The sequence below is a fragment of the Balaenoptera musculus genome, chromosome 3 (assembly GCF_009873245.2).
Source record: "Balaenoptera musculus isolate JJ_BM4_2016_0621 chromosome 3, mBalMus1.pri.v3, whole genome shotgun sequence".
NCBI classification, from domain to species: Eukaryota; Metazoa; Chordata; class Mammalia; order Artiodactyla; family Balaenopteridae; genus Balaenoptera; species Balaenoptera musculus.
The window spans coordinates 34,711,953-34,736,903 of NC_045787.1; the positions used below are offsets into that span (position 1 = coordinate 34,711,953).

At 42.4% G+C, this 24,951-nt stretch overlaps 2 protein-coding genes across 9 annotated transcripts in view; one reads left to right on the forward strand and one right to left on the reverse strand.

The window, feature by feature from the left end:
* ZNF131 (zinc finger protein 131) overlaps positions 1–24,951 on the forward strand; it is a 32,457-nt gene that overhangs the window by 4,033 nt on the left and 3,473 nt on the right. For 6 of the 8 annotated variants that reach the window (XM_036846874.1, XM_036846875.1, XM_036846876.1 and 3 more), the window contains 2 exons: positions 5,529–5,673; positions 16,621–17,306. In XM_036846874.1, coding sequence (XP_036702769.1) covers positions 5,529–5,673; positions 16,621–17,306 — 831 coding nt within the window. Of the gene's footprint in view, positions 1–5,528; positions 5,674–16,620; positions 17,307–24,951 lie in introns of those variants that run through there. The other 2 variants (XM_036846877.1, XM_036846880.1) reach the window with 2 other exon arrangements.
* LOC118892336 (actin-related protein 2/3 complex subunit 1A-like) overlaps positions 22,820–24,951 on the reverse strand; it is a 30,055-nt gene continuing 27,923 nt past the window's right edge. Inside the window, 2 exon segments of the mRNA XM_036846884.1 lie at positions 22,820–23,762; positions 23,765–24,047. Coding sequence (XP_036702779.1) covers positions 22,924–23,762; positions 23,765–24,035 — 1,110 coding nt within the window. The 5' untranslated portion in view covers positions 24,036–24,047 and the 3' untranslated portion in view covers positions 22,820–22,923.

Below are 24,951 nucleotides of genomic sequence, written 5' to 3' on the forward strand. Positions count from 1 at the left end.
CAGTATTTAAACTATAGAAAGTAAGAAAAAAAAATGTAAAAACATTCTTTCTGTTTTTGTTATTTGCCAGATTCAGGTTTAAAAAATCAATTTGGCTCAATGTCTTCTTAAGCTCTTAACTTTGGAATTGCTGTACTATCTGGCTAGGTCACCTGGCTGTAGAGAAAGCCCTGGGCATGCACTTAGAAAACCTGACTTGTAGTCCCAGCTTTACTGTTTGTCAGCTGTGTAACATTGGGCGTCTTAGCTTCCTATTTTCTCTTTTAATCTGCAGAATATGTCAAGTAATTTTGGATTATGACATGGGCATTATTTTTTTCCTCTTTTTTTTTTTTTTTTTTTTTGGTCTGTGTCAGGTCGTTGAGGCATGTGGGATCTTTCGTTACGGTGCAAGGTCTCTTTGTTGCGTGTTTGGGCTTCTCTCTAGTTGTGCATGCGCTCTGTAGCTTGCGGCACGTGGGCTTAGTTGCCCCGCAGCATGTGGGATCTTAGTTCCCCAACCAGGGATCGAACCCGCATCCCCTGCATTGGAAGGCGGATTCTTTACCACTGGACCACCAGGGAAGTCCCTGTCATGTGCATTTTGAATATTATGTTTTGACACTCTGCGTGCTGTTAGAATCCTCTGGAGAATGCTTTTGGTTTTTGTTGTTGTTTTGATTTTGTTTTGTTTTAGCAGACAATCAACCTGATTAGGTTCAGACTGCCTTGTGTGGACTGTGGATCCAATTCCAATTTCGTTTTCAGAACCTTTGTGGTTCTATTCAGGTCCCAGGTGTGCCGACCTGGGTGGTAGTCCACAGTGTAATTCTCAAAGCCTTTGCTGTGCTGCCTCACGTCATTTTTGCACACGTGCAGCTGGGTGGTGAGCTCAAGACTGCATACACAGATTTAAAGGACCTTTCTCCAGCTCCCCCTCCTGATTTTCTCTGTACTTCAGCTCCCCTGAGCTCCCTTTCCTGGTCCTCTGGCTGGAAAACTAGGAGTTTAGCCTCCCTGTGCTGTCGTACATTTTCTGCAGTGGAATCCATTTCCTGGATAATAACATGGTGAGAGAAGAAAATAACAAGAATTCTCTCCATGCTCTTCAGATGATAATCTCTTTACTAGTTCTCAGCCAGAGAGAACTTTCTCTTAGAGTTGAGGTGCCTGCTTGGTGGCAACTAGCCGTAGATGTGCAGCGCCAGAACTGGGGCTTGTCTTGAGGGAGGGCTGAGAGAGGAATAAAAACCAGCTATTTTTCCCACCCCCACACACTCTCCATCCCCTTTGCTGGTTCTCTAGCCGGAAAGAGTTTCTCTCGGAGCTTTTTCTGTGTGCACCTGCTACCCAGTTATGGGAGTTGGGCTGTCCTCAAGCTGGGTTATGTGGGAGGAAAAATATAAAACCAGGAAACTTACTGCTGTTCTTTGAGTTTTGATTTCTCTCCCCAGTCTTTTTGCTTCTGTGTTTTCTTCAGAGTCCTTGTATATTTGCTTTATGTATTCTTTTCAGGATTTTTAGTTGTAATCAATGGACAAGATAGGGTGGAGTATGCGTTCTTCATCCTAGCTAGAACTAGAACTCCCATCTGTAAGATAGGGACGGTTCTCGTCTTTAGCCGCTCATTAGAAACACCAGGGGAGCTTTTGCAAGTACTAATACCCAGGCTTTTTCTCCAGATCAGTTAAATCGGTCTTTGAGGGGTGAGATCCAAGCATCTGTATTTAAAAGTTCTCTAGGTCCTTGTTATTCAGGGTGTGGTCTGAGGATCAGTAATGCATGGGCATCACCTGTGAGCTTGTTAGAACTGTAGACTCTCAGGCTGCACCGTAGACCTACTGAATCAGAACAGAATCCTCAGAAGATTCCTTTGTACAGCAAAGTTAGGGCAGCACTGCCCTAGGACAAGTCCAGTATGCAGCCAGTGTTGAGAACCACTGCCTTATAGGGTTTTGTAAAAGCAAATGTATGTGAAGAGAATTTAAATTGTAATATGCTCTATGAGTATAAACTGTCATTAGATGCAAGCTGAGCCAGCTCTCTCCCTGTTTTCTGGGTCCCTGGTGAAGTAAGTTACCTTTGATTAGGACTGCAGGTTCACCTTTGACTTAAGTCAAAATTGTTGTCCTCGAAGCCAGCTGCATCCCAGCTCAGCTTTGTGACTTGGATTCACACCATATAAAATCTTCAGCAGACATTCACTCCCTTGTTCAGAACACAACAGCCTTCTCCTAACCCGAGCCTCCAATTTTCCAAATCCATTCTTTACTTATCCTGAAACCACAGTTCCATAAGCACCTAGTTTCTCTCAAACAGCAACTCTACCATCGTGTCCAAAATATTAGCCCCTAATATCAAGGACAAAACATCCAAGCACATATTCATACATCCTATTTGAGTAGGAGTTTTCCACCAGTTGAGGAATTCTGTAAGACTAGAGAAATTCCAGAATGCCCACCCCCCCTTTTGCCTCTTCCTAAGGGGAAAAATGACTCAGGTTAAGGTGTTTATATTAACATTTTTCTTAGATACTTAGAAAAATTGTATATTATGAAAGGAGTAAGGAATTGAGAAAATGGGCTGAAATTTGAAAGTTACCAAACTAGTCCTGATAGAGTATAAAATATTTTTGCAGCTGTACATCATCTATCAACGCTTCACTTACCTCGGCAGGTGTTATAAGTTTGGTTCCTGTTAGCTAATTAGGTCAGTGGCTTATTCCTAGGACCAGTGTTGGACTGGCCACATAAGAAGCACTTAGGGTGGGCTTCCCTGGTGGCTCAGCGGTTAAGAATCCGCCTGCCAATGCAGGGGACAAGGGATCGATCCCTGATCTGGGAAGATCCCCGATGCCGCGGAGCAACTAAGCCTGTGCGCTACAACTGCGGAGCCTGCGCTCTAGAGCCCACGAGCCACAACTGCTGAGCCCGCGCGCCTAGAGCCTGTGCTCTGCAACAAGAGAAGCCACCGCAGTGAGAAGCCCATGCACTGCCACGGAGAGTAGCCCCCGCCCGCCGCAATTAGAGAAAGCCTGTGCGCAGCTATGAAGACCCAGCGCAGCCAAAAATAAAACAAATAAATAAATAAATTTATTTTAAAAAAGAAGCACTTAGGGTGCTTATAAAAAACAGTTCCCTATCCCAGTTTTGATTCTGGAGATCAGGGACCTATGCTTAAGTCTACAGGTGATTCTGATTAACCAAGATTGGGAGCTAAATCCACAAATTCTTGGAGGCCAGTTGCTTCTTGAAATTACTAATTTTTAGAATTTTCTAAGGTAATCCACTGTGTGTATTACATAATACTCCCATTGGGGTCTGGGGCAATATCCTATAACCAAATAATAATGCAATGTATTATTAATAAGCAGCATAGCTTATTAATGTTTAAGTGGGATAAAGATCATAAATAGCCTCATGTCAGTTCAGATCAAATTTTGCTGCCAAATTTATGGGAAAACTTCTGGTTTTAAGAGATTTGGGGGACTTTGGAAATATGAGTAAAAGATTGCAGTCCTGTAGTGAATGAGACATGGGTATTCAAACTCTTCCAAGCAGGAATGTTTCCTACCATCATCCTATTTAAAAATCTTTATCATGGACTTTGGAGTCAGGCCATCTGGGTTTGATTCTAGTATTATCACTTAATAACTATGTGACTTTCGCAAGTTACTTAACTTCTCTGTGCCTCAATTTCCTCATCCGTAAAATGGGGATTATAATAGTACTTCATAGGGTTGTCAGGAGGATTAAGTCAGTTGATTATTTGTAAAGTGTTTAGAGCCCTGCCTGATATGTATAGTAGGCATACATATGTGTGTTTGATTAAAAATCAAAATCTCATTCTGCTTCAGGAAAAATTTACACATTGTTTTTAGGAAAGATTTCTGTTGCACTTTTAAATGTTTGGTCAAAACACCTTAAAAAAAACCCAGCAAAATCTAAGTTGTCTGTTCCTCAGGCTACTCTCATATAATAAAGAACATGGTTAAAAGACAACCAGGAGAAAAAAGATTAGGGGACCCAATAAATTAGCCATTAATGAATCCAGTTATTTTTTGTTTGCTTATTTGGTAGCATGTAACTTGGTCATATTACGTTATATTTTATGGTGCTTCTCAATATTCAGATTGTTTTCAGGCATTTTGAAGATGAGTTTTCTGAGGCTCAGAGGTTCTGACTTGCCCCAGATTGCACAGGTCATGGAGAGACTGAACTGAAACTTGAAAGTTGGCTTCCTGAATGATGTTTTTTCCTAACACAAATAGAAGATGGTGGATATTCCACCAGTATTCTTACTGTTGTCCTGAAGGCCACATTCAGGTGTATAAAGTGCATGGGAAAAACATAAAAATATTTTTTCTTTTCCTATTTTTGTTTTTTCTTTTTTGGCCACCCGGAGCGGCTTGTGGGATCTTAGTTCCCCAACCAGGGATTGAACCAGCGCCCTTGGCAGTGAAAGTGTGGAGTCCTAACCACTGGACTGCCAGGAAATTCCTGTTTTGTATTTGTAATTGTGCATATTGTGTGCAGCTTGGTCTTGGGCATTTCTTAGCATTAAAAAAATCTATAAAAACAAGTTTTCTCTTTGTTCCTGTCAGTAGCTTTTCATAGCCTTGCATTAGCAGGCTGAAACAATATTATATAGCATTGAAGAGCACAAAGAAGTATAGAGTATCATTTTGGGCCAAAATTTAAACAGAAACTTGCAAAGCAAGCTTGGAATTGTGGAAGCTTAATTCTGAAAGTGACTTTAGCCTTTATCCATTTATACCTACGTTGTGTGCCTGCATTTTAGGAAGCCTTGTGTTAGATACTGTGAGGTGGGTGTAGAGGCAAATTTCCGTAAAGCAGCTTACAGTCAAGAGTTGTCCATGAATTTCAACTATAAGACCAGGTACAGAGTTCAGCCTGAGGGAACTATTAAAGAGGTTCATTAAAGGTGTGGCATTAAAATTGGTCCTTCAAGGGTGGTAGGATTTGTCGAGGTAAGGTGATTAAGCATTCAGGATGGAGGGTGTTAAGGAAGGCAAGGAAATTCTTAGAAAGTGAAGGGTTTGTTTGAGGATCAGTATATGGTGTGGGTTTGATATAGTTTAAAATTTGGAAGGAAAAATAGTGGTAAGTAGAAAAATAATGTGAAGGACCTTGAAATAAAGGCAGAATGGTACTGAACTTTATTTGCTAAGCTTTTGAAAGCTATTGATGATTTTGGAGCTGAGTTGACACAGAGCTCCCTGGCAGGAAACATAGCATGTCTGATGTTAATAGCCCATTCGTGTATTTGAGTGATAGATTTTACTGTTCTGTAAGAGCCTTAGGAAGTCTTTGGGAAAGATCTTAAAGTAGTTTGCTAGTTAGTGCTGAACTTGGCTACAAAATTATTATACTGTAAATGAGAATTCTGCCAGGAAATTATCTTCCAAAATGACAAATACTGATCATTTTCCAAACACTGGGCTTCTATTTTTTCTTTACTAAATGTTATAAGATTTGAATCAATGTGAATACATGTTAATGCATGTCTTTTTTTTTTTTTTTTTACAGGTGTTAGTAAAATGGCCTTTCGTCATTTGATTGAGTTCACATATACAGCAAAATTAATGATACAAGGAGAAGAAGAAGCCAACGATGTATGGAAAGCAGCAGAGTTTCTACAAATGCTAGAAGCTATCAAAGCCCTGGAAGTCAGGTAATTACTTATTTCCTTAATGAGGAACAAATAGTTATATTCAGTCATGTTCACCCTGACTGTTAGTCAAGAATTTATTATGTCATGCCCATAAGGAACTGATTTCCTTGGTGAGGCAGAGGTAGTTATATTCAGTCATGTTCACCCTGTCAGTCAAGAATGTATTGTATGTATCATGCCGTAAAGAACTGATGTTTTGAAATTAAGAATATGTATTTAAGGATCTATAAAGTTCTACTGGTTATGATTGTTCTTTCCCTCACGCTTGATTTCTTGTCCTTATGTAAAAACTGTGCTAGTATTAACTCAAGTAGCATCTTTTGTTTCTAATAAAATAAGGAGGACTAGGCATCTTTTTAAGAGTTCTCTGGGCTCCTATAAACTATTCTGTGGATTCAAGTTGTTAATTGTACCAAGACTTACTCTAAAAACAGTTTGGCTTACAAAGATTAATATGGTACTGTTTAAAAATAAGTGAGGAAATCGGTGAAGATATAAGAAATAGGCCAGGTGGAAGTGATAATCAGTGAAGTTAGAAATGTGATGGCCAAAATGCATGCTGTTTAAGTCTGTACAGTTGCTATATGGGCTGAGTCTAGCTTTGAGTTCTGAAGTACCTAGCGCAAAGAAAAAGGGGAAAAAAACACCTCAGTTACATTATTTATAATAAGATGAGAACAAATCAATTGCTTAGGAGCCATTCTTGGTATTAAAATGCACAGTTTCTCATAGGAAGTTATTAGGAAAACATTAAGTGATATAATGAATAAAGACCTTAACATCTTACATAATGAATAGTGGCATGGTAGTGTCTAAGAACAAGAGCTCTGGAGTCAGACTGCCTCGGTCTGCTATCAGCTGCTCAGTTTCCTTATCTGTCAAATGGGGATAAAAATGGTGCTTTCTACATAGGATTATTTGTGAGGGTTAAATGAATGAATGAATGTAAAGTGGTTAGCATGGAGTCTGGCATGGGGGTTGTTATTATCTCCTGGCTTTGTTTCTTGTGACCCTCAATATAGGTCATTGGTATAACACTAATGTGCAATTTGGTAAAATCAGTTTCACATGGGACAGAATGATCTAGTCTGACTCACTGATGTGGTTCAGTCAAAAGATATAACTTAGAATAACTAAGAAATAATTGAACTGTAGTCATCCAAAAATACTGTTTCTCCTAATGAGCTTTTAATTAGTTTGGTGACAGTTCAAGATTAGACTTTTCTGACAAGAGCATGGTGTGTATATTTTCTCTGATGACTAGTGCCTGGCACATAGTAGGTGTGCAGTAAACATTTATGAATGGATGGATGGGTGCATGCCCATTAAAACCAAGCCAGTATTCTCCTGCAGAGAGAGCTAAGACATGGATAACAAAATAGAGGTGTGTTGAGGACATATACCTGATTAGGTCATACCTTCTCAATATGGAGGTAGACTAGGGGAATATATATGCATGAGGCAACATCATATTTGTGGTTAAATCCTGTATGAAAACTTTTTGAAAACATGTTCTGTGTGGTCCCTTTGCTGCTCATGGTAGCGAGTAGCATCTTACTACAGGGAAAGTCCTGAGTAACAGAACATTGGAATATATTCTGTGACAACGGCCCAGGTTGGATTTGGTAGGCATTTAATTGAGTTCATGTGTCTAGTCATTGGGTAAGAACAGCTGGGTACAGCTGTTTCACTAGGCCTATTTAGAACCTTTTAGAAGGTTTATTATTATAAGACTGGGATCCTTATAATAATTATTAACCATCAGCGCTTTACAATGTAAATATAGTAGCATGTTGAATTGTTTCATGAACCAGTTAGGCATGCAGTATACTCTGAAGAATTCTTCAGAAAGATAGCAGTATTACATATTGGCTGTTTATAATTGGCTGTGTATAATGTTATACAATTTAGGAATAAAAATTACATAATGTAGTTGTGTTTAAATCAACCGGTGAAGGCAACTCTCTATTGAGTAGACTATTGTATAACTTTTGCAGGTACGGAAGGTGAATAAGGCTCTTCTCACATTTGCAATATGCAAGTATTTTTGGAATATAGTGTACACTTTTTGAATGGCACTGAAAAAAAATACTAGGACCTTATTTTGCTGAAGTTGCATCATTGTTTATTTAAAACTGTAGGAGAAGGTTCCTGTTATTTGTTAGGAAGAAGCATTTGCCTTACAGATTTTTTCCTCCCCAGCCTTTTAAGATGTAATTTACATATAATACAATTCACCTATTTTAATGTAGAGTTTGAATTTTGTTAATTGTACACAGTGGTGTAACTACCACCACATTCAAGACATAAAAACATTCCTATCACCGTAAGTTTTCTTATGACACTGCAGTCGACCCTGATCCCCAGCCCCAGGCAACCAGTGATCTGATTTTTATCACTGTGGCTTTATCTTATTTAGAATGTCATATAAATGGATTCCTAAGGCGTGTAGTCTTTCGTCTTTGACTTTCTTCACTTAGCATCATGTTTTAGAGGTTTGTCCATGTTGTTGTGGGTTCCTTTTTATTGCCGATTGTTATTCCATTGTATGGATATACCATCTGTTATGGACATTTAGGTTGTTTCCAGTTTTTGACTATTACAAATAAAGTGGCTACGAATGTTTGTGTGTAGGTCTTTGGACATATGGTTTTATTTCTCTCAGTAAATACCTAGTATTGGAATAGTTGGGTTGTATGGTAGATGTATTTAATTTTTTTTTAAGAAACTGCCAAACTGTTTTCCAAAGTGATACATTCCAACTTGCAGTGTATGAGAGTTGCAACTGCTCCACAGCCTTGCTAATACTTGGTATGATCATACTTTTTCATTTTAGCCAAGTTGGTAGGTATATAGTGGTTTTAATTTGCATTTCCCTAATGACTAATGATGTTGAACATTTTTTCATGTGCTTTGTTGCCATCTGTTTATCTTTTTTGGTGAAGTATCTTTTGCCCATTTTTAAAATTGGGATATTATCAAGAACTGTGACAGGTGGAAGACTTTATCCTATTTGCAAGCTAATAAGTTGGCCTGCCACATTTTTATGGATGCTGGCAGAAAACATGAAACTCATGAGTCAGAAAGGACTTTATTTCTCTCACAGCATATGGAGCAGCATGAGTTTCATGTTCGTATCAACATGAAGCTCATGCTGCCCCCCCCACCCCCGCCCCGCCCTGAGTCCAATGGGGAATGATGCAGTGGCCTCCGTGTGTACCGTGCTCACAGTGATTTACATCACAGTTGAGGAACTCTGGGCTTTAGGAAACCCAAATCTTTTATAATGAGCTGTAAGCAAACCTGCCCAGCTTTTGCCCCAGAGGGGCTGTTATCTTTATTATTCTGGGTAATAAACGAACCTGCCCTCCACTCTGGTGGAAGACAGGCTCTATCTTCTAAGGCAATTCGCTGTACAGACAACCTTGAAAAGACAGAACAAAAGACTGCCAGTGTGTTTGTGTATAAGATATGCAGAAGCATGAGGGATCCATGGAGAGTTTTCTTCTACACTGTTTCAGCTTCTGGTGAATTTTCCCATGAGCACACTACTCCATGACCACTCTGATTAATCTGACAAATAGGGGACTGAGACCTAGTCCATTCAGTTTTTCTTACACTGGATTTAATTAAGACAACTATCAACAGCACTCCAAGTAGCAGGATGTGGCCACCCTGCAGTGCTAAGCTTAACCGTGCACCTACCCCCGCTAAGGTCCTACACTCAACCAACTGAACAAATCCCTGGAAAGCCAGGTGGCTTTCTCCTTTAGTTTGTGTACTGACTTTTCCACTTAGCCCTAAGCATTAATCTAAGTATCGCAAGATGTTTTAGCAATTGCACAGCCTGAGCATTGGCCCACAGGGAGGAAGTCTAGGGCAAGTCTAGCCTCCGTAATAACCCTCGCCAGTGATTTGAGGCTGACTTGAATACCTTCCAGAGCCCAAGTGGTGTCATTGATCACATTGTCTTGAGTCAGGCACAAAGGTACCACCTTTTTATTTGGATGACTCCCATTGTAGGGAAAACTGCCCGTAGGGCTTGCATAAATAAGTCAGTTATTCCTCCAGGACGCTCCCCCAAGTAACCAAGGGTAGCCTCACTTTTCTTCTTTTGGCTGCCCAGGCGGCATGTGGGATCTTAGCTCCCCGACCAGGGATTGAACCCGTGCCCCCTGCATTGGAAGTGTGGAGTCTTAACCACTGGACTGCCGGGGAAGTCCCAAGGGTAGCCTCATTCTGGAGAGACCTCCATGGTCATCTGAGAAAGTGATCTACCAGTGGTGTTTCCCTAAACACTGGATGGTCCCTTCTTCCCACCTCAGAGTTGCAAGGCATATTTTTGGGAGGGAAGGAAGTTAGTACCTGGCTTCCACACAGGAAGTATAGTTGTCTGTGCCCCCAAAGGGGGACCTTCATCAGTCAGGGGCACAGGTTGACATTGTCACCAATGTGGTCTCCCTCTTTCCCAGCTCAGAATGATTGGGTCTCGGCCTTGTTTTTGGACTGAATGTCTGAGGGCAGCCAGTTCAGTCTGTTCTGTTTATCCTGAGCACCTGGATGCCAGCTGAATGGCAGTCAGCCACCTCACGAACTGAGCCTCAGCTTTGGGAATGGTAGTGGGCAAACGTCTCGTGTTTTGCATGGGGCATGCAGGACGCTTGGCCATCCCCTGCTGTTTGCAGAATACTTCTCGGTAAAGTTAAGGGAGATGGTGATCCAGTTGTCAGAGCCCTCTGGCGTGGGATGACAGATCCAGCAAGTTGCAACAGTTGGGGAGAGCTGCATGAGAGCCTCTTCCTACCTGAGGAAGTCTCTAAGAGCAGTTCTGAAGAACAAAGATTTTTAATGTCCCTTCTTCCCCCATACCTCCTGGAGTCTAAGAGGTTCTCTCTCCAGGTTCCAGAGTGGTGGTTCTCCCTCCACCTCCACAAAATCAGTGTATCCCATTCTAGTAGCTGTAACTTAATCCCTTTTCCAGTCATCTCCTCCCCTTACCCAGACCTTTCATCTGGAATGGTCAGGGACAAGAATATTTTATAAAACTTAAGAGACCCGTTATGTCTCCCACTTTGGCTCACAAGGGCCAATCTGATTGTACTTGGCAAGCAGTATATTCAACCAAGTCATTATTCTTAGGATCTAAGATGATGTCCATTCAATAAGAGAGTCCAGATGGCTGAACTTGAACTAGGTTTGAATCTGCTAGGCCCACTTTTGACCAGGCTGTCACCTGGAAGTGGTACCAACCAGGCTGTCCCAGGGTTGCCATTAGGCAGAAGGAAAAAGATCGTGTCTGTGAATGGTCGGGACAGATCCTAAACTTCCATTTAGGTTTATGTAACTTCCCACCCCATTAGGCTTGCTTATTACCCAGGAGGCAGCTAAAAACAGATGATCCTTTTCTGGGAAGAGCTGAGTTTGATGACCAAACTGCCTTAATAGGACTTTTGGACAAGGAGGAAGTGAGGGAAGTAGAGTCTGAAATCTTTTTGAGTCAGTAATTGAGGAAACTATTGCAATTCTCTACAATATCAATATCTGTGGATGGCAGGGAGCTTGGAAGTTTTAACAATACCTTGACTAACAGCCAATTGAATAGCTTTTGGTGCATCATTATCAGACTGCAGATGGTCCAGAAAGCTAAACATATCACACAGCTTAGTTTCAAGAGCCATATGGTGTGGCCAGAACCAACTGCTCAGACTGGAACAGCAACAGTGTAACCTGAAAAAGTGTCAGTAGTTGTGAGGCATCAGGGATAGCCCTGAGATGGGGTGAAAGGTCTAGTGTAGTCAGTCTGCCAGGAACAGTTGGACACAGTGCCCTGTATGATTTGGCCTCATTCACCGTGAGACAAACAGGCCACCTTTGGCAGGTGTCACAAGTCTGACATGCGGTAGCAACTTCTCCATCAGAAGCATAGGGTCTTTGACTTTCTGCTCAGTCTCTGATGGTGGATGTGTCACCATGTTCAGAATAATGTTGGGCCTAGGTGGCAGTGATGGAAGTCTGGGCAGTGTAGGTTGATAAGCAACTTGATTCCAGTTGGTATCAGAGAACAGGCTTTTACCATGAGCGTCTAATCAGTTATCCAGAGAGTTGAATCAATAGCTGCTCTTTGTTTCCACAGTTGTGGAAAGATGGGTGTCTAATCTGCCAAGACTTCCAGGTCTCCCAGACAGCTTGGCCATTTGCAACAGCCCAAGAGTCAGTAAGAATACAACAAGGCTCATAGTGGAGAGTGTCGTCCAGAGCGACGAAGACAGCCTTGAGTTCTGCCTTCTGAGCAGAGCAGCCATGTCCACTTTTGGTTTCACAGAGTTGGTGCTGAGGCTGAGCATCTGCAGCAGCCCAGTGAATACCAGCCTTCCGCTTAGCCAAACGATGAGTGAATCAAAGACCCCATCGATCTAGTGGCTTTCTCTGGGCAGCAGCGTGGGGGAGCTACCGCTTTCTCATGTAAAGCCTAGAGACCAACTGCTTTCTTGACTGTCACTATTTCTTTATGACCAGTGAGACTTGTTGGGCACATCTTACCTTGCTAGTCATGAAGTCTTAGTTAACACACTCCCAAACGGCGGTATCAGGCTAGAGAGCCTCAAAGTTTCCATGGATCAGGCATCACTTAACAAGAGTCCAGTAGCAAGCTAATCCTTTCTTGTCAAAGGGAGTGTACCTTGTAGCCATGTCAGGGAATTGGCAAGTCTAAAATCCAGGTAATACCTTGGGGTGCAGACGATCTCCCTTTGCCAGAAGCTCTGATCTGCAAAAAGCGTCAGTCTCAGAGACTTACAGCTCAAAGAGGTCGTTAGGGTTTTGGGGCCCTAAGGTAGAGATTGTGCCACAGCTTGATGGAAACTTCCAATGCAGCCTGTTGGTTGGAGCCCCACTTAAAAGACGCTGTTTTGCAGATTGACTGATATAACGAAGAAAGTAGAATGTGCAGGTGAGGCACATACTGTCTCTGGTACCTAAAAAGTCCAATAAGATGCTGGGCTTCTTTTTTTTTTGGCTGTGTTGGGTCTTCGTTTCTATGTGAGGGCTTTCTCTAGTTGCGGCAAGCGGGGGCCACTCTTCATCGCGGTGCGCGGGCCTCTCACTATTGTGGCCTCTCTTGTTGCGGAGCACAGGCTCCAGATGCGCAGGCTCAGTAGTTGTGGCTCACGGGCCCAGTTGCTCCGTGGCATGTGAGATCCTCCCAGACCAGGGCTCGACCCCGTGTCCCCTGCCTTAGCAGGCAGACTCTCAACCACTGCGCCACCAGGGAAGCCCCTGGGCTTCATTTTTGGTGGGAAGAGGGAGGAGGTGAAAAAACAGTTTTTCTTTTACTGCTGCAGGGGATTGAGTGTTGTGAATCTGCCTGTCTAGTCCCAAGAAACTTTACCTGGTGAGCAGTCCTCTGAATTTTGTTGGGATTTGTCAGCAACCTCTGCTGGTAGAGGTGTCATAACACTACGGTCAGGGCCTTTGAGACTGAGACTTCTGGCTTGCCAGTCAGTAGGATATCAACAGTATAGTACAAATTTTAGATATCAGAAGATAAGACACTTGTGCTAAATCCTGACCCAGCTACTGGTGGCTAACGTTAGGGGAGTTTGTTCCAGTAGCTCTTCTCTACGTGTGGCTCTTCTCAATTGGGATGTTCCATCTCTGGTACTTAATGGGATGAGAAGTGGTAAATGCACATGCCGTATCAATCCCTGCTGTGCATTCAGATGTCAAAGCAACAACGGTATGTAGAATCAGGCCCACCCACAGGGTCAGGACAGCCTCCCTTTCCTGCTGTGAACCTTGCCTAAGCCCCATCAGTTGAATGTAAGCGCCTCGTCTCTGTGGAACCAGGTGGGATGGTGAGTTGGACACCTGCTGGATAAAACAGAGCCATGGAAGTTTGAGTCTCTCCCATTCTTGAGTTTTCCTCAGCATACTTGGATGCATATATGGTGTCTTCACTGTTTACCCTTGGGAACAAGGAGACCTTGGCTCCAATCCTAATTATCTTTCTCCAAGCTGGTGTGGTCAAGTTAGAGGCAAAGGGAAGGTAGAAGGGGGGGAAGTGGTGTGGAGGGAGAAAGTGATTCTCTGCCAGTGAGCAAGGCACATTTTGGTTTCAAGCAGCACTGGAGCTGCATGTGGCTCAGCCAAACAAACCTCCAGTGTTTTCAGCCCACTCAAAGCCCTCTGTCAGGCAGCAGAGTCATCACTGCTGACACGCTCAGTGTCAGTTTGGGGGACTCCTTGATTCAGTAGCCCCATCCACATTGATTTCTAGTTGGGGCCATGTGCTTTATGCCTTTTAGCTGACTCAGACTTGACTTCTGCAGTGGTGGCTTTTTTTTAAAGAGTGTAGCTTAATCTTGGACATTTGCTGCCCCACTCTCATGATAACGTCTCTTACACTTTTTCCTGGTCTAACATAAAAGGGGGCTTTTCAGCAGGCCTGACCAAAGAATGTTATATTGCTTTGGATCCTTTTTTCATTCCCCAGTGACTCATCTTCATCAGCATTATAAACCCAGTTGGGCAGGAAGACTCTTACTAGTCAATGCCTCATCGTAGGAATTTGCTTCAGAGAAGTCTTTTCAAGAGCATCCAAAGCACCCTTATGGCAGCCAGGACCCACTGCAAAAAAACTCAAACCTTTTACAGTCATCTCCAAATAGATCTGAGGTGGACATGACTAACTGCAGGAGGAGCTGAGCCCTGAGATGGCCCAGGTGTTGCAATTCTTCCTTGCTCTACAAGCATTGTGTCGCCCCCTCATCTCCCATGTAGACGAGCCAAAGTTCTAATGACTCAACTGGTTTCTGCTTGTAGCTGTTGTGAATTTCCCTCCTGGCACACTTGGTTTAGGTACATGTGACAGTAAGTTGTCTATAAAGGGGCAGAACCTTCTGTCTCCACCCTCCTACTCCCTTTGAACCTTAGTGTTAATTGTTACTGTGGGCAGACTTCAGGCTGACCACCCAATTGGCAGGGAAGTCCTCCCCTGCCTCCCCCACCCCTAGCAAGTTTGCAGCAACTGGGACACCATTCCAGCAGCTGTCCGTAAACTTACTGACCAGTACTCATCCTGTAACCACCTTCTCAGTTTTTCCTCATTAATGGGTGTTTTCGTTTCCTGGGGCTACCATAACAAAGTACCATGAATTGCATGTCTTAAAACAGCACGAATGTATTCTCTCACAGTTTTCGAGGCTAGAAGTCCTAAATCAAAGTGTTGGTAGGGCCGTGTTCCCTCAAAAGCCTCTAGGGGAGAATCCTTCCTTGCCCTTTCTAGTTTCTGGTAGCCCCAGGTGTTCCTTGGCTTGTGGCAGCATACCTCCAATCTCTACCTGTATCTTCACATTGCCGTCTTCCTTCAGTGTTTTCATATGGCCTTCTCTTCTTTGGGTCCACATGTCCCTCTTCTTATAAAGACTTAGTTCGAGTAGGGCCTGCTCTAATGACCTCATCTTAACTTAATTGCATCTGCGAAGACAATTCTAAATAAGGCCACATTCACAGGTATCAGGGGTCAGGACTTCATCATATCTTTCAGGGGGCACACAGTTGAACTCAGAGCAATAGGCAAATAAGTAGAGGACCATTTATTGCCCAGTTGACCATACAATTTGGTAAACAGGTTTACTGCCAGCTCTAGTAGACTTCCTCAGATTCCATTTGCTCTGTGAGGTCTCATCCTTCCTGTTCCAGAAAGCCTTGTCTTTTTCAGCATCCTGTTCTTGGTTGCCAAACTTTGGCAAGATCTGTGAGGGATCTGAGTTTTTATCCTACTTGCAAGCCAAGAAATTATCCTGCCATGGTTTCATGGATGCTGATAGAAGATAACGGGACTCGTAGGTCAGAAAGAAGGACTTTATTATTCTCTGCACAGCAGGCCGCATGAGTTTTCTATTTGTGCCACTTTTCCCTTCCTCAAGTCCCACAGGGGTAACATAGAGTGGCCCAGGTGAATGCTCTGCATGTGGTCGTTTTTCATCACAGCTGAAGGATCTCCAGCTTAGGAAACCAAAATCTTTTAGAATGGGCTGCAAACAAACCTGCCTGACCTTTCTCCCACAGTGGGGGACATTTTATTATATTGGACAGTAAGTAAAGGTGTCTTCTTCTCCAGAGGGAGCCACTCTATCTTCCCAAGCTGTTGGCTCTTCAGCAAACATCCTTGAAAACTAGTCCAGAACCAAAGCTGTCAATTCACAAGATATGCAGAAACACAAGGGACTCATGGGGAATTGCCTCCCAACAGTGGTCTTAAGCCGTTGAGTTTATTGAATTGTACGAATTCTTTTTGTATTCTCTATATATAAAGACCTTTGACAGATATATGTTTGCAAATATTTTCTCCTGGTCTATGGCTTGCCTTTCTGTTAACTGTGTATTTCAAAGGACCAAGTTTTTAATTTTGATGAAATCCATTTTATCAATGTTTGCTGAAAGTCTCTGCTTTCTGTGTGCTATTTAAGAAATCTTTCAGTGTTGCAAAGATTTTTATCCTGTTTTCTTCTAGAAGTGTAATAGTTTTAGTTCTTACATTTAAGTCTATGATCCATTTTTAATTTTTTTGTGTATAGTATGAGAGAAAGGGTCAAGGTTTATTTTTCCCATATAGATACCAGTTGTTCCAACACCACTGTTTTATATTTTCTCCATTAAATTACTTTGGAACCTTTTTTCACAAGTCAGTTGACTATATATGTGTAGATCTATTTCTGGACTTTATTCTCTTCCATTAATCTCCATGTGTATCCTTTCACCAATATCACATTGTCTTAATTTTGTAGCTTTATAGTAAGTCTTGAAATCAGGTAGTATAAGTCTTACAGTCTTGTTTTCTGCCTTTCCATACAAATTTTATTATCAGCTTATCAATTCTTCCAGAAAGCCTGGTAGGATTTTGATTGATCTTATAGATTTTTTTAATCCATACATTGTGTATTTCAGGAACAAAGAAAACTCAGCTCCACTAGAGGAAACTACCACAGGAAAAAGTGAAGCAAAAAAAAGAAAGATTGCAGAAACTTCAAATGTTATCACTGAGTCATTGCCATCTGCAGACTCTGAACCTGTTGAAATCGAGGTGGAGATTGCTGAAGGCACAATCGAAGTGGAAGATGAAGGCATTGAAACATTAGAGGATGTGGCTGCTGCCAGGCAGTCCATAAAATATATTCAGAGCACAGGTTCCTCTGATGATTCCGCTCTGGCATTATTGGCAGATATCACCAGCAAGTACCGTCAAGGTGATAGAAAAGGGCAGATTAAAGATGAAGATGGCTGTGCCTCTGACCCCACAAGCAAACAGGTAGAAGGTATTGAAATTGTGGAACTTCAGCTGTCACATGTGAAGGACTTGTTCCATTGTGAGAAATGTAACCGTTCATTTAAATTGTTTTACCATTTTAAGGAACACATGAAATCACACTCCACTGAGAGTTTCAAGTGTGAAATATGCAATAAAAGGTATCTTCGGGAGAGCGCATGGAAACAGCACCTCAATTGTTACCACCTTGAAGAAGGTGGAGTCAGTAAGAAGCAAAGAACTGGGAAAAAAATTCACATATGTCAGTACTGTGAGAAACAGTTTGACCACTTTGGACATTTTAAAGAGCATCTTCGAAAGCATACAGGTAATTAGCAAATACTTCATGTTAAAAGTATAGATTTTCCACATTCACTTGAAGCTAAGTGTCTAAATCCTTTTTTTTTTTTTTTTTTTAATTAGCACCACAGGAACCACTTCCTGTGTTCCCTAATGTGCCGGCTGAACACACAGTGTTTTTATAATATTAGCTGAAATATTTATGCTTTCAAAGCAAAATCAGTACTAACTTTGAAAGTAATTTTCATTCTTACATCTTGCCAATTTTTATATTTTTTAAAAAAATACATAAAATGGTTTGTGATTCTTTTTTTTTTAATTTTTTTTTAAAATTATTTATTTATTTTATTTATGGCTGTGTTGGGTCTTCGTTTCTGTGCGAGGGCTTTCTCTAGTTGCGGCAAGCAGGGGCCACTCTTCATCGCGGTGCGCGGGCCTCTCACTATCGTGGCCTCTCTTGTTGCGGAGCACAGGCTCCAGACGCGCAGGCTCAGCAATTGTGGGTCACGGGCCTAATCGCTCCGCGGCATGTGGGATCTTCCCAGACCAGGGCTCGAACCCGTGTCCCCTGCATTGGCAGGCAGATTCTCAACCACTGCGCCACCAGGGAAGCCCAGTTTGTGATTCTTTATTAAGGGTTATAGATTATGAGATTTTAATTACAGTGAAACTTCACTGTTACTGTTTTTGCTTTCCCTGCCTTATTGTTAACACATTACATAGATGGGTACATTTGCAAACAATCCCAAATATGTTTATACCTTTGCATACATTTGGTTATCTGTTTTGACCTGGCAGATAGGAAGGCAGTATTTGTCCATCTCCTTCATCTCTCCAAGGGCAAACATGTCAGGACTGGTGCACAGCCAGGGAGATGAAAAGGGTAAGGTCTCTGTACTCTCCTAAGAGCCATCCCAGACATGAGGGAGATGTCCAGGGAGTCTACCTTAGAACCTCTGGCCCTTATAGTTCTGCATCCATCCCTGAGCCTATTTTTCTTCCTGTCAGATTCCCTGTCCTTGGTCCCACACCCTAAACTTTCTCTGCTAGGTCTTCTTGCCATACACAGGAGTTACCACCACGAGTGACTTGGAATCTTGGGGAGTCCCTAAACCCACTGTGACAAAGGGGTGGGGAAAGCAGTTGCTGCAGAGTGCTACGTGTCAGACTTCTGGACACTTGTTCCCAAGTTCTTACTATGTGAGATGGTTAAGGCTGTTGAGACTATTAATACAGTGAATACAATATAGTTATCCCACACTATACAGAATCTTTCTCTTTGATGCTAGAGTTTGGAGAACTTTGGATGAAATTTTTTCGAAGATCCCTTGCTGTCCAGAGTTGCGTGCTACATACTACTTGAAACTGAGAAAACAGATAGATTCAAATAGTGTGGTATCCCTCACTATTCAGACCCTTGGTAGTAATACTCAGGAACTGGATAAATAAGTGAGCAGCAAGGGAATCTCCTAATTTACTTAAAGGCTCACTATGAATTTAGAAGGCTTTAAGGTAACTAATTTGGGGTAACTAATAGGCATTCATGAAATCTTTGGGGGAAATGCTTTCTGGTTTTACAAACATTATATGTAAAGACCTGTTGTATATTTGGAAACTGCCTAAAGGTATAGTTTTTGGTCCTTAAAAAACAAATAAGCACCTATGTTAATGGTCTTCTGATGAACATGTTTGTGGTAACTGTGGATTAGTTTTGCAAAAGCATTGGTGTATGTGCAGCACAACTTAGTAAATAAATGTTACTTGGTAACTAGCACACTTTGATAGGAGTTTCCAGTACCCCAACAGATAATCACTTTTATATTATTTCCTATCAGTGTGAAAGTAGAAACAGGTGTCTATTTTACCCAAAACATTACCTAGTGACTTACCTGTTTGAAAATAGGACAACACAGACCATTTTGGAAGTTTTTAAATATGCTTTCCAAGTCCTGCACGTTGTATTTTGGATTGAACAGAAAAGTATAGAGCTAAATCACATTATGTTTTTTTTAAAATTTATTTATTTTATCTTATTTTTGGCTGCGTTGGGTCTTCGTTGCTGCACACGGGCTTTCTCTAGTTGCAGCGAGCAGGGGCTACTCTTCGTTGCGGTGCGCGGGCTTCTCATTGCAGTGGCTTCTCTTGTTGCAGAGCAGGGGCTCTAGGTGCACGGGCTTCAGTGGTTGTGGCACGTGGGCTCAGTAGTTGTGGCTTACAGGCTCTAGAGTGCAGGCTCAGTAGTTGTGACGCACGGGCTTAGTTGCTCCGCGGCATGTGGCATCTTCCTGGACCAGGGCTTGAACCCGTGTCCCCTGCATTGGCAGGCGGATTCTTAACCACTGCGCCACCAGGGAAGCCCCACATTATGTTTTATGTCTGTGTTTCCCTTCAAAATGATGTGAGATAACTTAAGTACCTTAGTTAAATAGTTGTTACAAATTACAGAACCAGATGCCCTTTGAAGGAACAGTTTAGTATGTAAAGCAAACTGAACTTTTATTGTCTTTTTTAACCTCGATCAATTATTGTACTAGTAATTAGTGACAAGACAGTAGCATATGTGATCAGTGATTTAGTAAATTCAAGAGGAACATAAGTAAACAGTTTTTAATTGTGTTTGTGTTAATAAAGGGTGGATCATTTTTCACTTATAACAAACTAAGTGTAAAGATAAATGGTCCTGTTTCCTACTCTCAACATATACATAATACAGCCCTCTCAATTTCATATTTTGCATACTTTCATTAGTTTAGTGCTTTGGTTTCTTGTATGTTCTTAAAGCATGCACAGTAATCCACGCTTGATTTGCAAAATTTTGGCTGTTACTTGTCCTGAATTACCTTGTTTCCATTTGGAAAATAGTGATGATAATGCCAGCCTGCTAGGTCATGGAGATAAATTTTAGAGTCCCTGCCTTCAAGGAGTTCACAGTTACGTTAGGGGAGACAAACAGGCACAATCAGCGAAGTGCTGATAAGAGGTAAGCACAGAGTCTTATGGGAATGCCTGCTTGTGCTGTTTATGATGAAAGAGACAAGGATGGCTTCCTAGAGGGTTTACCCTATGACTCCCAAAGGAAAAGGAGCTAGCCAGGAGATGAGCATTCCAGACAAAAGAAATTAAGTGTACACAGACATACAGGAGAGTTAAGTCACTCATTTGGAGTACTTGCTAGCAGGTTGTTATGACTGGAGGATTGGGTCCGAATGCCAGGAGATGCAGCTAAAGAGTTTGGAGGGCTGACCATGTGGCGTGCACTTAGGCATCATGGACGATCTCCCAGTGGTTCAAGGACAAGAGAGAGAAAGTGATGGGAGATGAGGCTAAGATCATGTAGTTATTTTCATTTAAGTGCTCTAAATGAGTTTGGATTTTTATCTTGAAAGACTCTGGGTCACTTTAAAGAAATTTAAGCCAGGGAGTTTTCTGATTAAATTTATGCTTGAGAGAGAGAGAACTGGCAGGATAGATTGGAGTGGGTGAAGCCTACTGGGTCTAATTCGAAGGCTGTTGGAGTAATCTAAACAAGGATGGGGGATTGAATAAAGGCAATAATAGTGAAAAAGGGTTGGGGATATAACAGTAAGTAGGCAGAATCAACAGGGTTTGGTGATTGGTGAGATGTAGGGGTAAAAGAGAAGGCGACTCCCAGCTTTCTGATTTGGGTGGCTACATGATTGGAAGTTTATTAATTTAGAAAGAAAAATATAGAAGGGTAAGATTTGTGGGTGGGGGGAGAGAGCAGATATATTGACAGATATGCCTGTGGGACACCACATGTGAAAGAATCCAAAGTTGACCTGTAACCATGTTTTCAAATAATTGTTCCCTAGTTGCCCAGAGAGGTAGTGTGGAATTGTAGAAAAAAAATCCGGGTCCGGAAACCATGATTAGATTCAGGCTCCAGTTTTTTTTTGGTTTTTTTTTTTTTTTTTTGGCCACACTGCGCAGCTCGCGGGATCTTAGTTCCCTGACCAGGAATTGAACCCTGGCCCTGGCAGTGAAATTGCCGAGTCCTAACCACTGGACCGCCAGGGAATTCCCAGGCTCCAGTTCTGACATTTTGTCAGCTTGATGAACTTTATCTTTGGGCCTCTTTCCTTGTCTGTGTAAATAAGAATAATGACTCCTACTTTACAGGGTTGTGGCAAATAAGAGAAGATGATAAAAGCACTTGGAAGACTGTGCTTTCTACACATCTAAAGTATAATTAATCTCTTACAATTCCTAGATTTTATTGGGCTTATTAAACTAATGATTTAAATAGCAGAAGCTCAAATGATGTGCACTGAAAAGTGAATCTCTTTCCTACTTAAATAGATCTCCCCAGAAGCAGTTACTGACATCGTTTTCTTATTTATCCTTCCAGATATATTCTTTGCATTTTCAAGTAACCATAAACAGACACACACAGAACTTTTGAAACAAACAAACAGGAGCATGCAATACAACGTTACGCCATTTAATTTATCTTGAACTCTTTTTAATGTGTGAAACATTCATGAATCTACTTAATTTTTTTCACTGTGGCTGCATGGTATTTTAGTGTATGGGTATGCCATAATTTACTTAACCACTCCTGTTGATACACTTTTAGGTTATTGCTAGTCTTTTACACACTGTGCTGCAATAAACACACCTGTACATAATCTTTGTGTACATGTTCAAGTAACTTAATTTTTGACAGCAGAATTGCCAAGTCACAGAATATGTGCATTTTAAATCTTGGCAAATATTATCAAATTGCCCTTTAAAGAGGTTATGACAATTTTTATCTGTAGGCTTCATTTATAGTGAAAAATTATACACTATTAAAACAAAACTATTCTAGTTAGCAGTATCGCCCAACATTTGGGGAGTTGTAAAGGAGTTTCTATACCAACAATAATTCTAGGTGATTAGGTCTTCTCTCTCAAATTAATTTTTTCATCTCATGAAAATTATATAAAAAATAAGCTATAATTGTTTTGTCAGGGATAAAACACAGCTCAGAGTTACTTGACTGTGTCTGTTCCACGTGAGTATGAGGGTCATGTCTAGGACCTGATCGTCACTGAGGCTCCACCTCTGATATCTTAGTCCTGTTCTCTACAAGCGTCATCCTGTCTCTTGAATTCTCACTGCTTTCCTTCCTTTGACTGTGGGAGTCTACCTCATTTAGCCTTCCTGTCTTTCCATACCCCTTTCCACCTAGTTTATTGCCCCGTTTCTGATGTTACCTTGTCCTCATTGTATATATCTTGAGTCACTTTTTCTTGTACTCTAAGCATATTCCCTTTGGCTTTTTTTTTTTTTCCACATTCAGTATTTTTATTTAATTTTTTAGCAGACAATTTACATACCCCCCCCCCCACCCCTTCCTTTAAGTTAGTGTGATAATTTTCCATAGTAAACTACTTAAAGAGAAGCTTTGGTCAAGAATGGAATGAAATAGCAAAACAACAAAAAAAACAAACCCCAAATCACTGCTGCTTTTAAAAAACCAACACTTCCACCAATTATCCTCAAACAAAACACACAAGGTTTGCGCCATACGTGTCTTCAGTGTTTGCTGGTGGCCGGCTCTCCTGCCCATCATGCGAATGGCGCAGCTGCCCGGCGCAGCCTGTCCGTCCTCATGCTGGATCTGGGAGGCTCGCTCAGCTTCACATTATCCGAAGGCCCTGGACAGAAGACTCTAAGGTCTTGAAATCCCAAATGGTCATGGCTCCATCGATGCCAGCAGTGCAAAATTGGCGACAATCTTGCTTGTCCACCTCGTAAATAGACACTTGAGTGATGCTGTTCTGGTGCAGCGTCTCCAGGGCCGTGTTGCGGTCCCCGGTCGTGGCCCGCTTGTCCATGTTGCGGAAGCACCCCGTGGCCGACATGTTGCGCTGGATGCTCTGTTTTGGGATGTCTAGCTTGGAGACGAAGGTCAAGCAGCCGCGGTCGTCGCAGCTAAAGGGCATGGGGCAGCAGTCACGGCCAGCGGCCACGACGCTGTTCTCCAAGACGAAGCGCGCACTCAGGAGGGGCAGGAACTCTGTCTTCAGAGTTGAGACCTGCACACTTTTTGAGGCATCGGCAACGGACACGGTGCTGTCGTGGCTGACCCAGGCCAGGCGGCTCCCGCTGGCAGAGAAGCTGACCCCGTGCACCCAGCCGCCAGTGCCACTGCCACCAAACTCTGACATCAGCTGACCAAAAGGCATCTTGCTGCCCCAGGGTGTACTGGCTGGCTTCTCATCCACTTCTTTAATGTAGGCAGAAAACACTCTGCATTTGAAATCACAGGATCCTGCTGCCAGCAAGACGTTGTTGGGATGCCAATCCAAGCTGAGGACCGTGGAGCGAATGGGTTTTTTAATGTGCTTGCTTACCCACCAGTCATTTTCGGACTCGAAGTAACAAACAGAAATGAGTCGTGCTCCGCTGCCCACAGCAAATTTGTTCTCTAGCGGGGACCACTTGACAAAAGTGGCTGCATGGTTAATTCTCAGATCACCAGGGTCGGCTTCCAGACACCATCTTTCTGACTCCACACGTAGGCATTGCGGTCAGCCCCACAAGTGACGATGCGGTCACTCTTGGGAGCCCAGTCGATACCTGTGATGTGTCCGTTGTGCTCCTTGAGCTCATGAGCTTTCACCCACTGGCTCCCGTTCTTCTCATAGATGTGGACTTCGTGGTTATTGGGGCTAAGGGCAATCTGGGTACGATCCCTGTTCCAGGCATGATAGGTGACTGGCTCTAGTAAAAACTGATGCAGGGACATTATTCTTAGTGTCTTCAAAGGACACTAAAGAAAGCTGGGGGTTGGGGCCGTCCGAACGGGCTCGGAGCGTTGAACTTGCGGACTCTGGTCAGTCGACGCGAACAGGCTCCGGCGGGTGCGGGCGGACGACCGAGGGAGGCCCAGCTTCCCTTTGGCTTTTGAACCCTACATCCTGGAATTAATTATTGCAGTCATTTACTTCTGCTCCCTGCTGAGCACTGCTGGAAAAAATTCTTATCAGACCTTAAGTTAGGCCTTTTGGTGTCTGATTTATATCTTTCCTTTCCTAATTGGCATTCTAGACCTTCAGTGCAGCACTCAAGACCTCTCCCCACACCCCACCCCAGCAGGTGACATGTCTATCTGACTTCCTACCCCCAACTTAGCTGTGGGGTAAACTATATGGTTCCTTCGTTGTCTCCTCTTTTATTACAGAGAAAGATACTTCCCTTTTCTTCAAGGCCAATCCTGAATCCCACACCTTGATGTCTCCTCCAAGACCATGTTTCATCTGTCAATCCTACTACTCTCTCCTCCACTGGTTCCTTCTCCTTCAGCAAATAAGTAATGACTCTCTTCTGGCTTAGAGAACCTTTTATTGACATGTCCCCCCTCTAGCCACGTCTCCTCTTTACTTCCAAGCCTTCTTGAAAGAATTTCTGTACTGACAGTTTCCATTAACTTGCCTCACTCATGCTCCCTTATCCCACTGTAGTGTGGCTTCTGATTCCACCATACCACTCACAGTGTTCTTGCTAGAGTTATTCCAGTCCCCTGTTGTTACCCTACCTGATCTTTCTGTTCAGTTTGGCGCTGTTTATTACCTCATCTTCCTGAAATTTCTTTCTTAATTTTCCTCAGTGTTCTTTCCTTCTACTTCTGGCTGTTCTTTTTGTTTTCTTTGCTTGCTTCATCT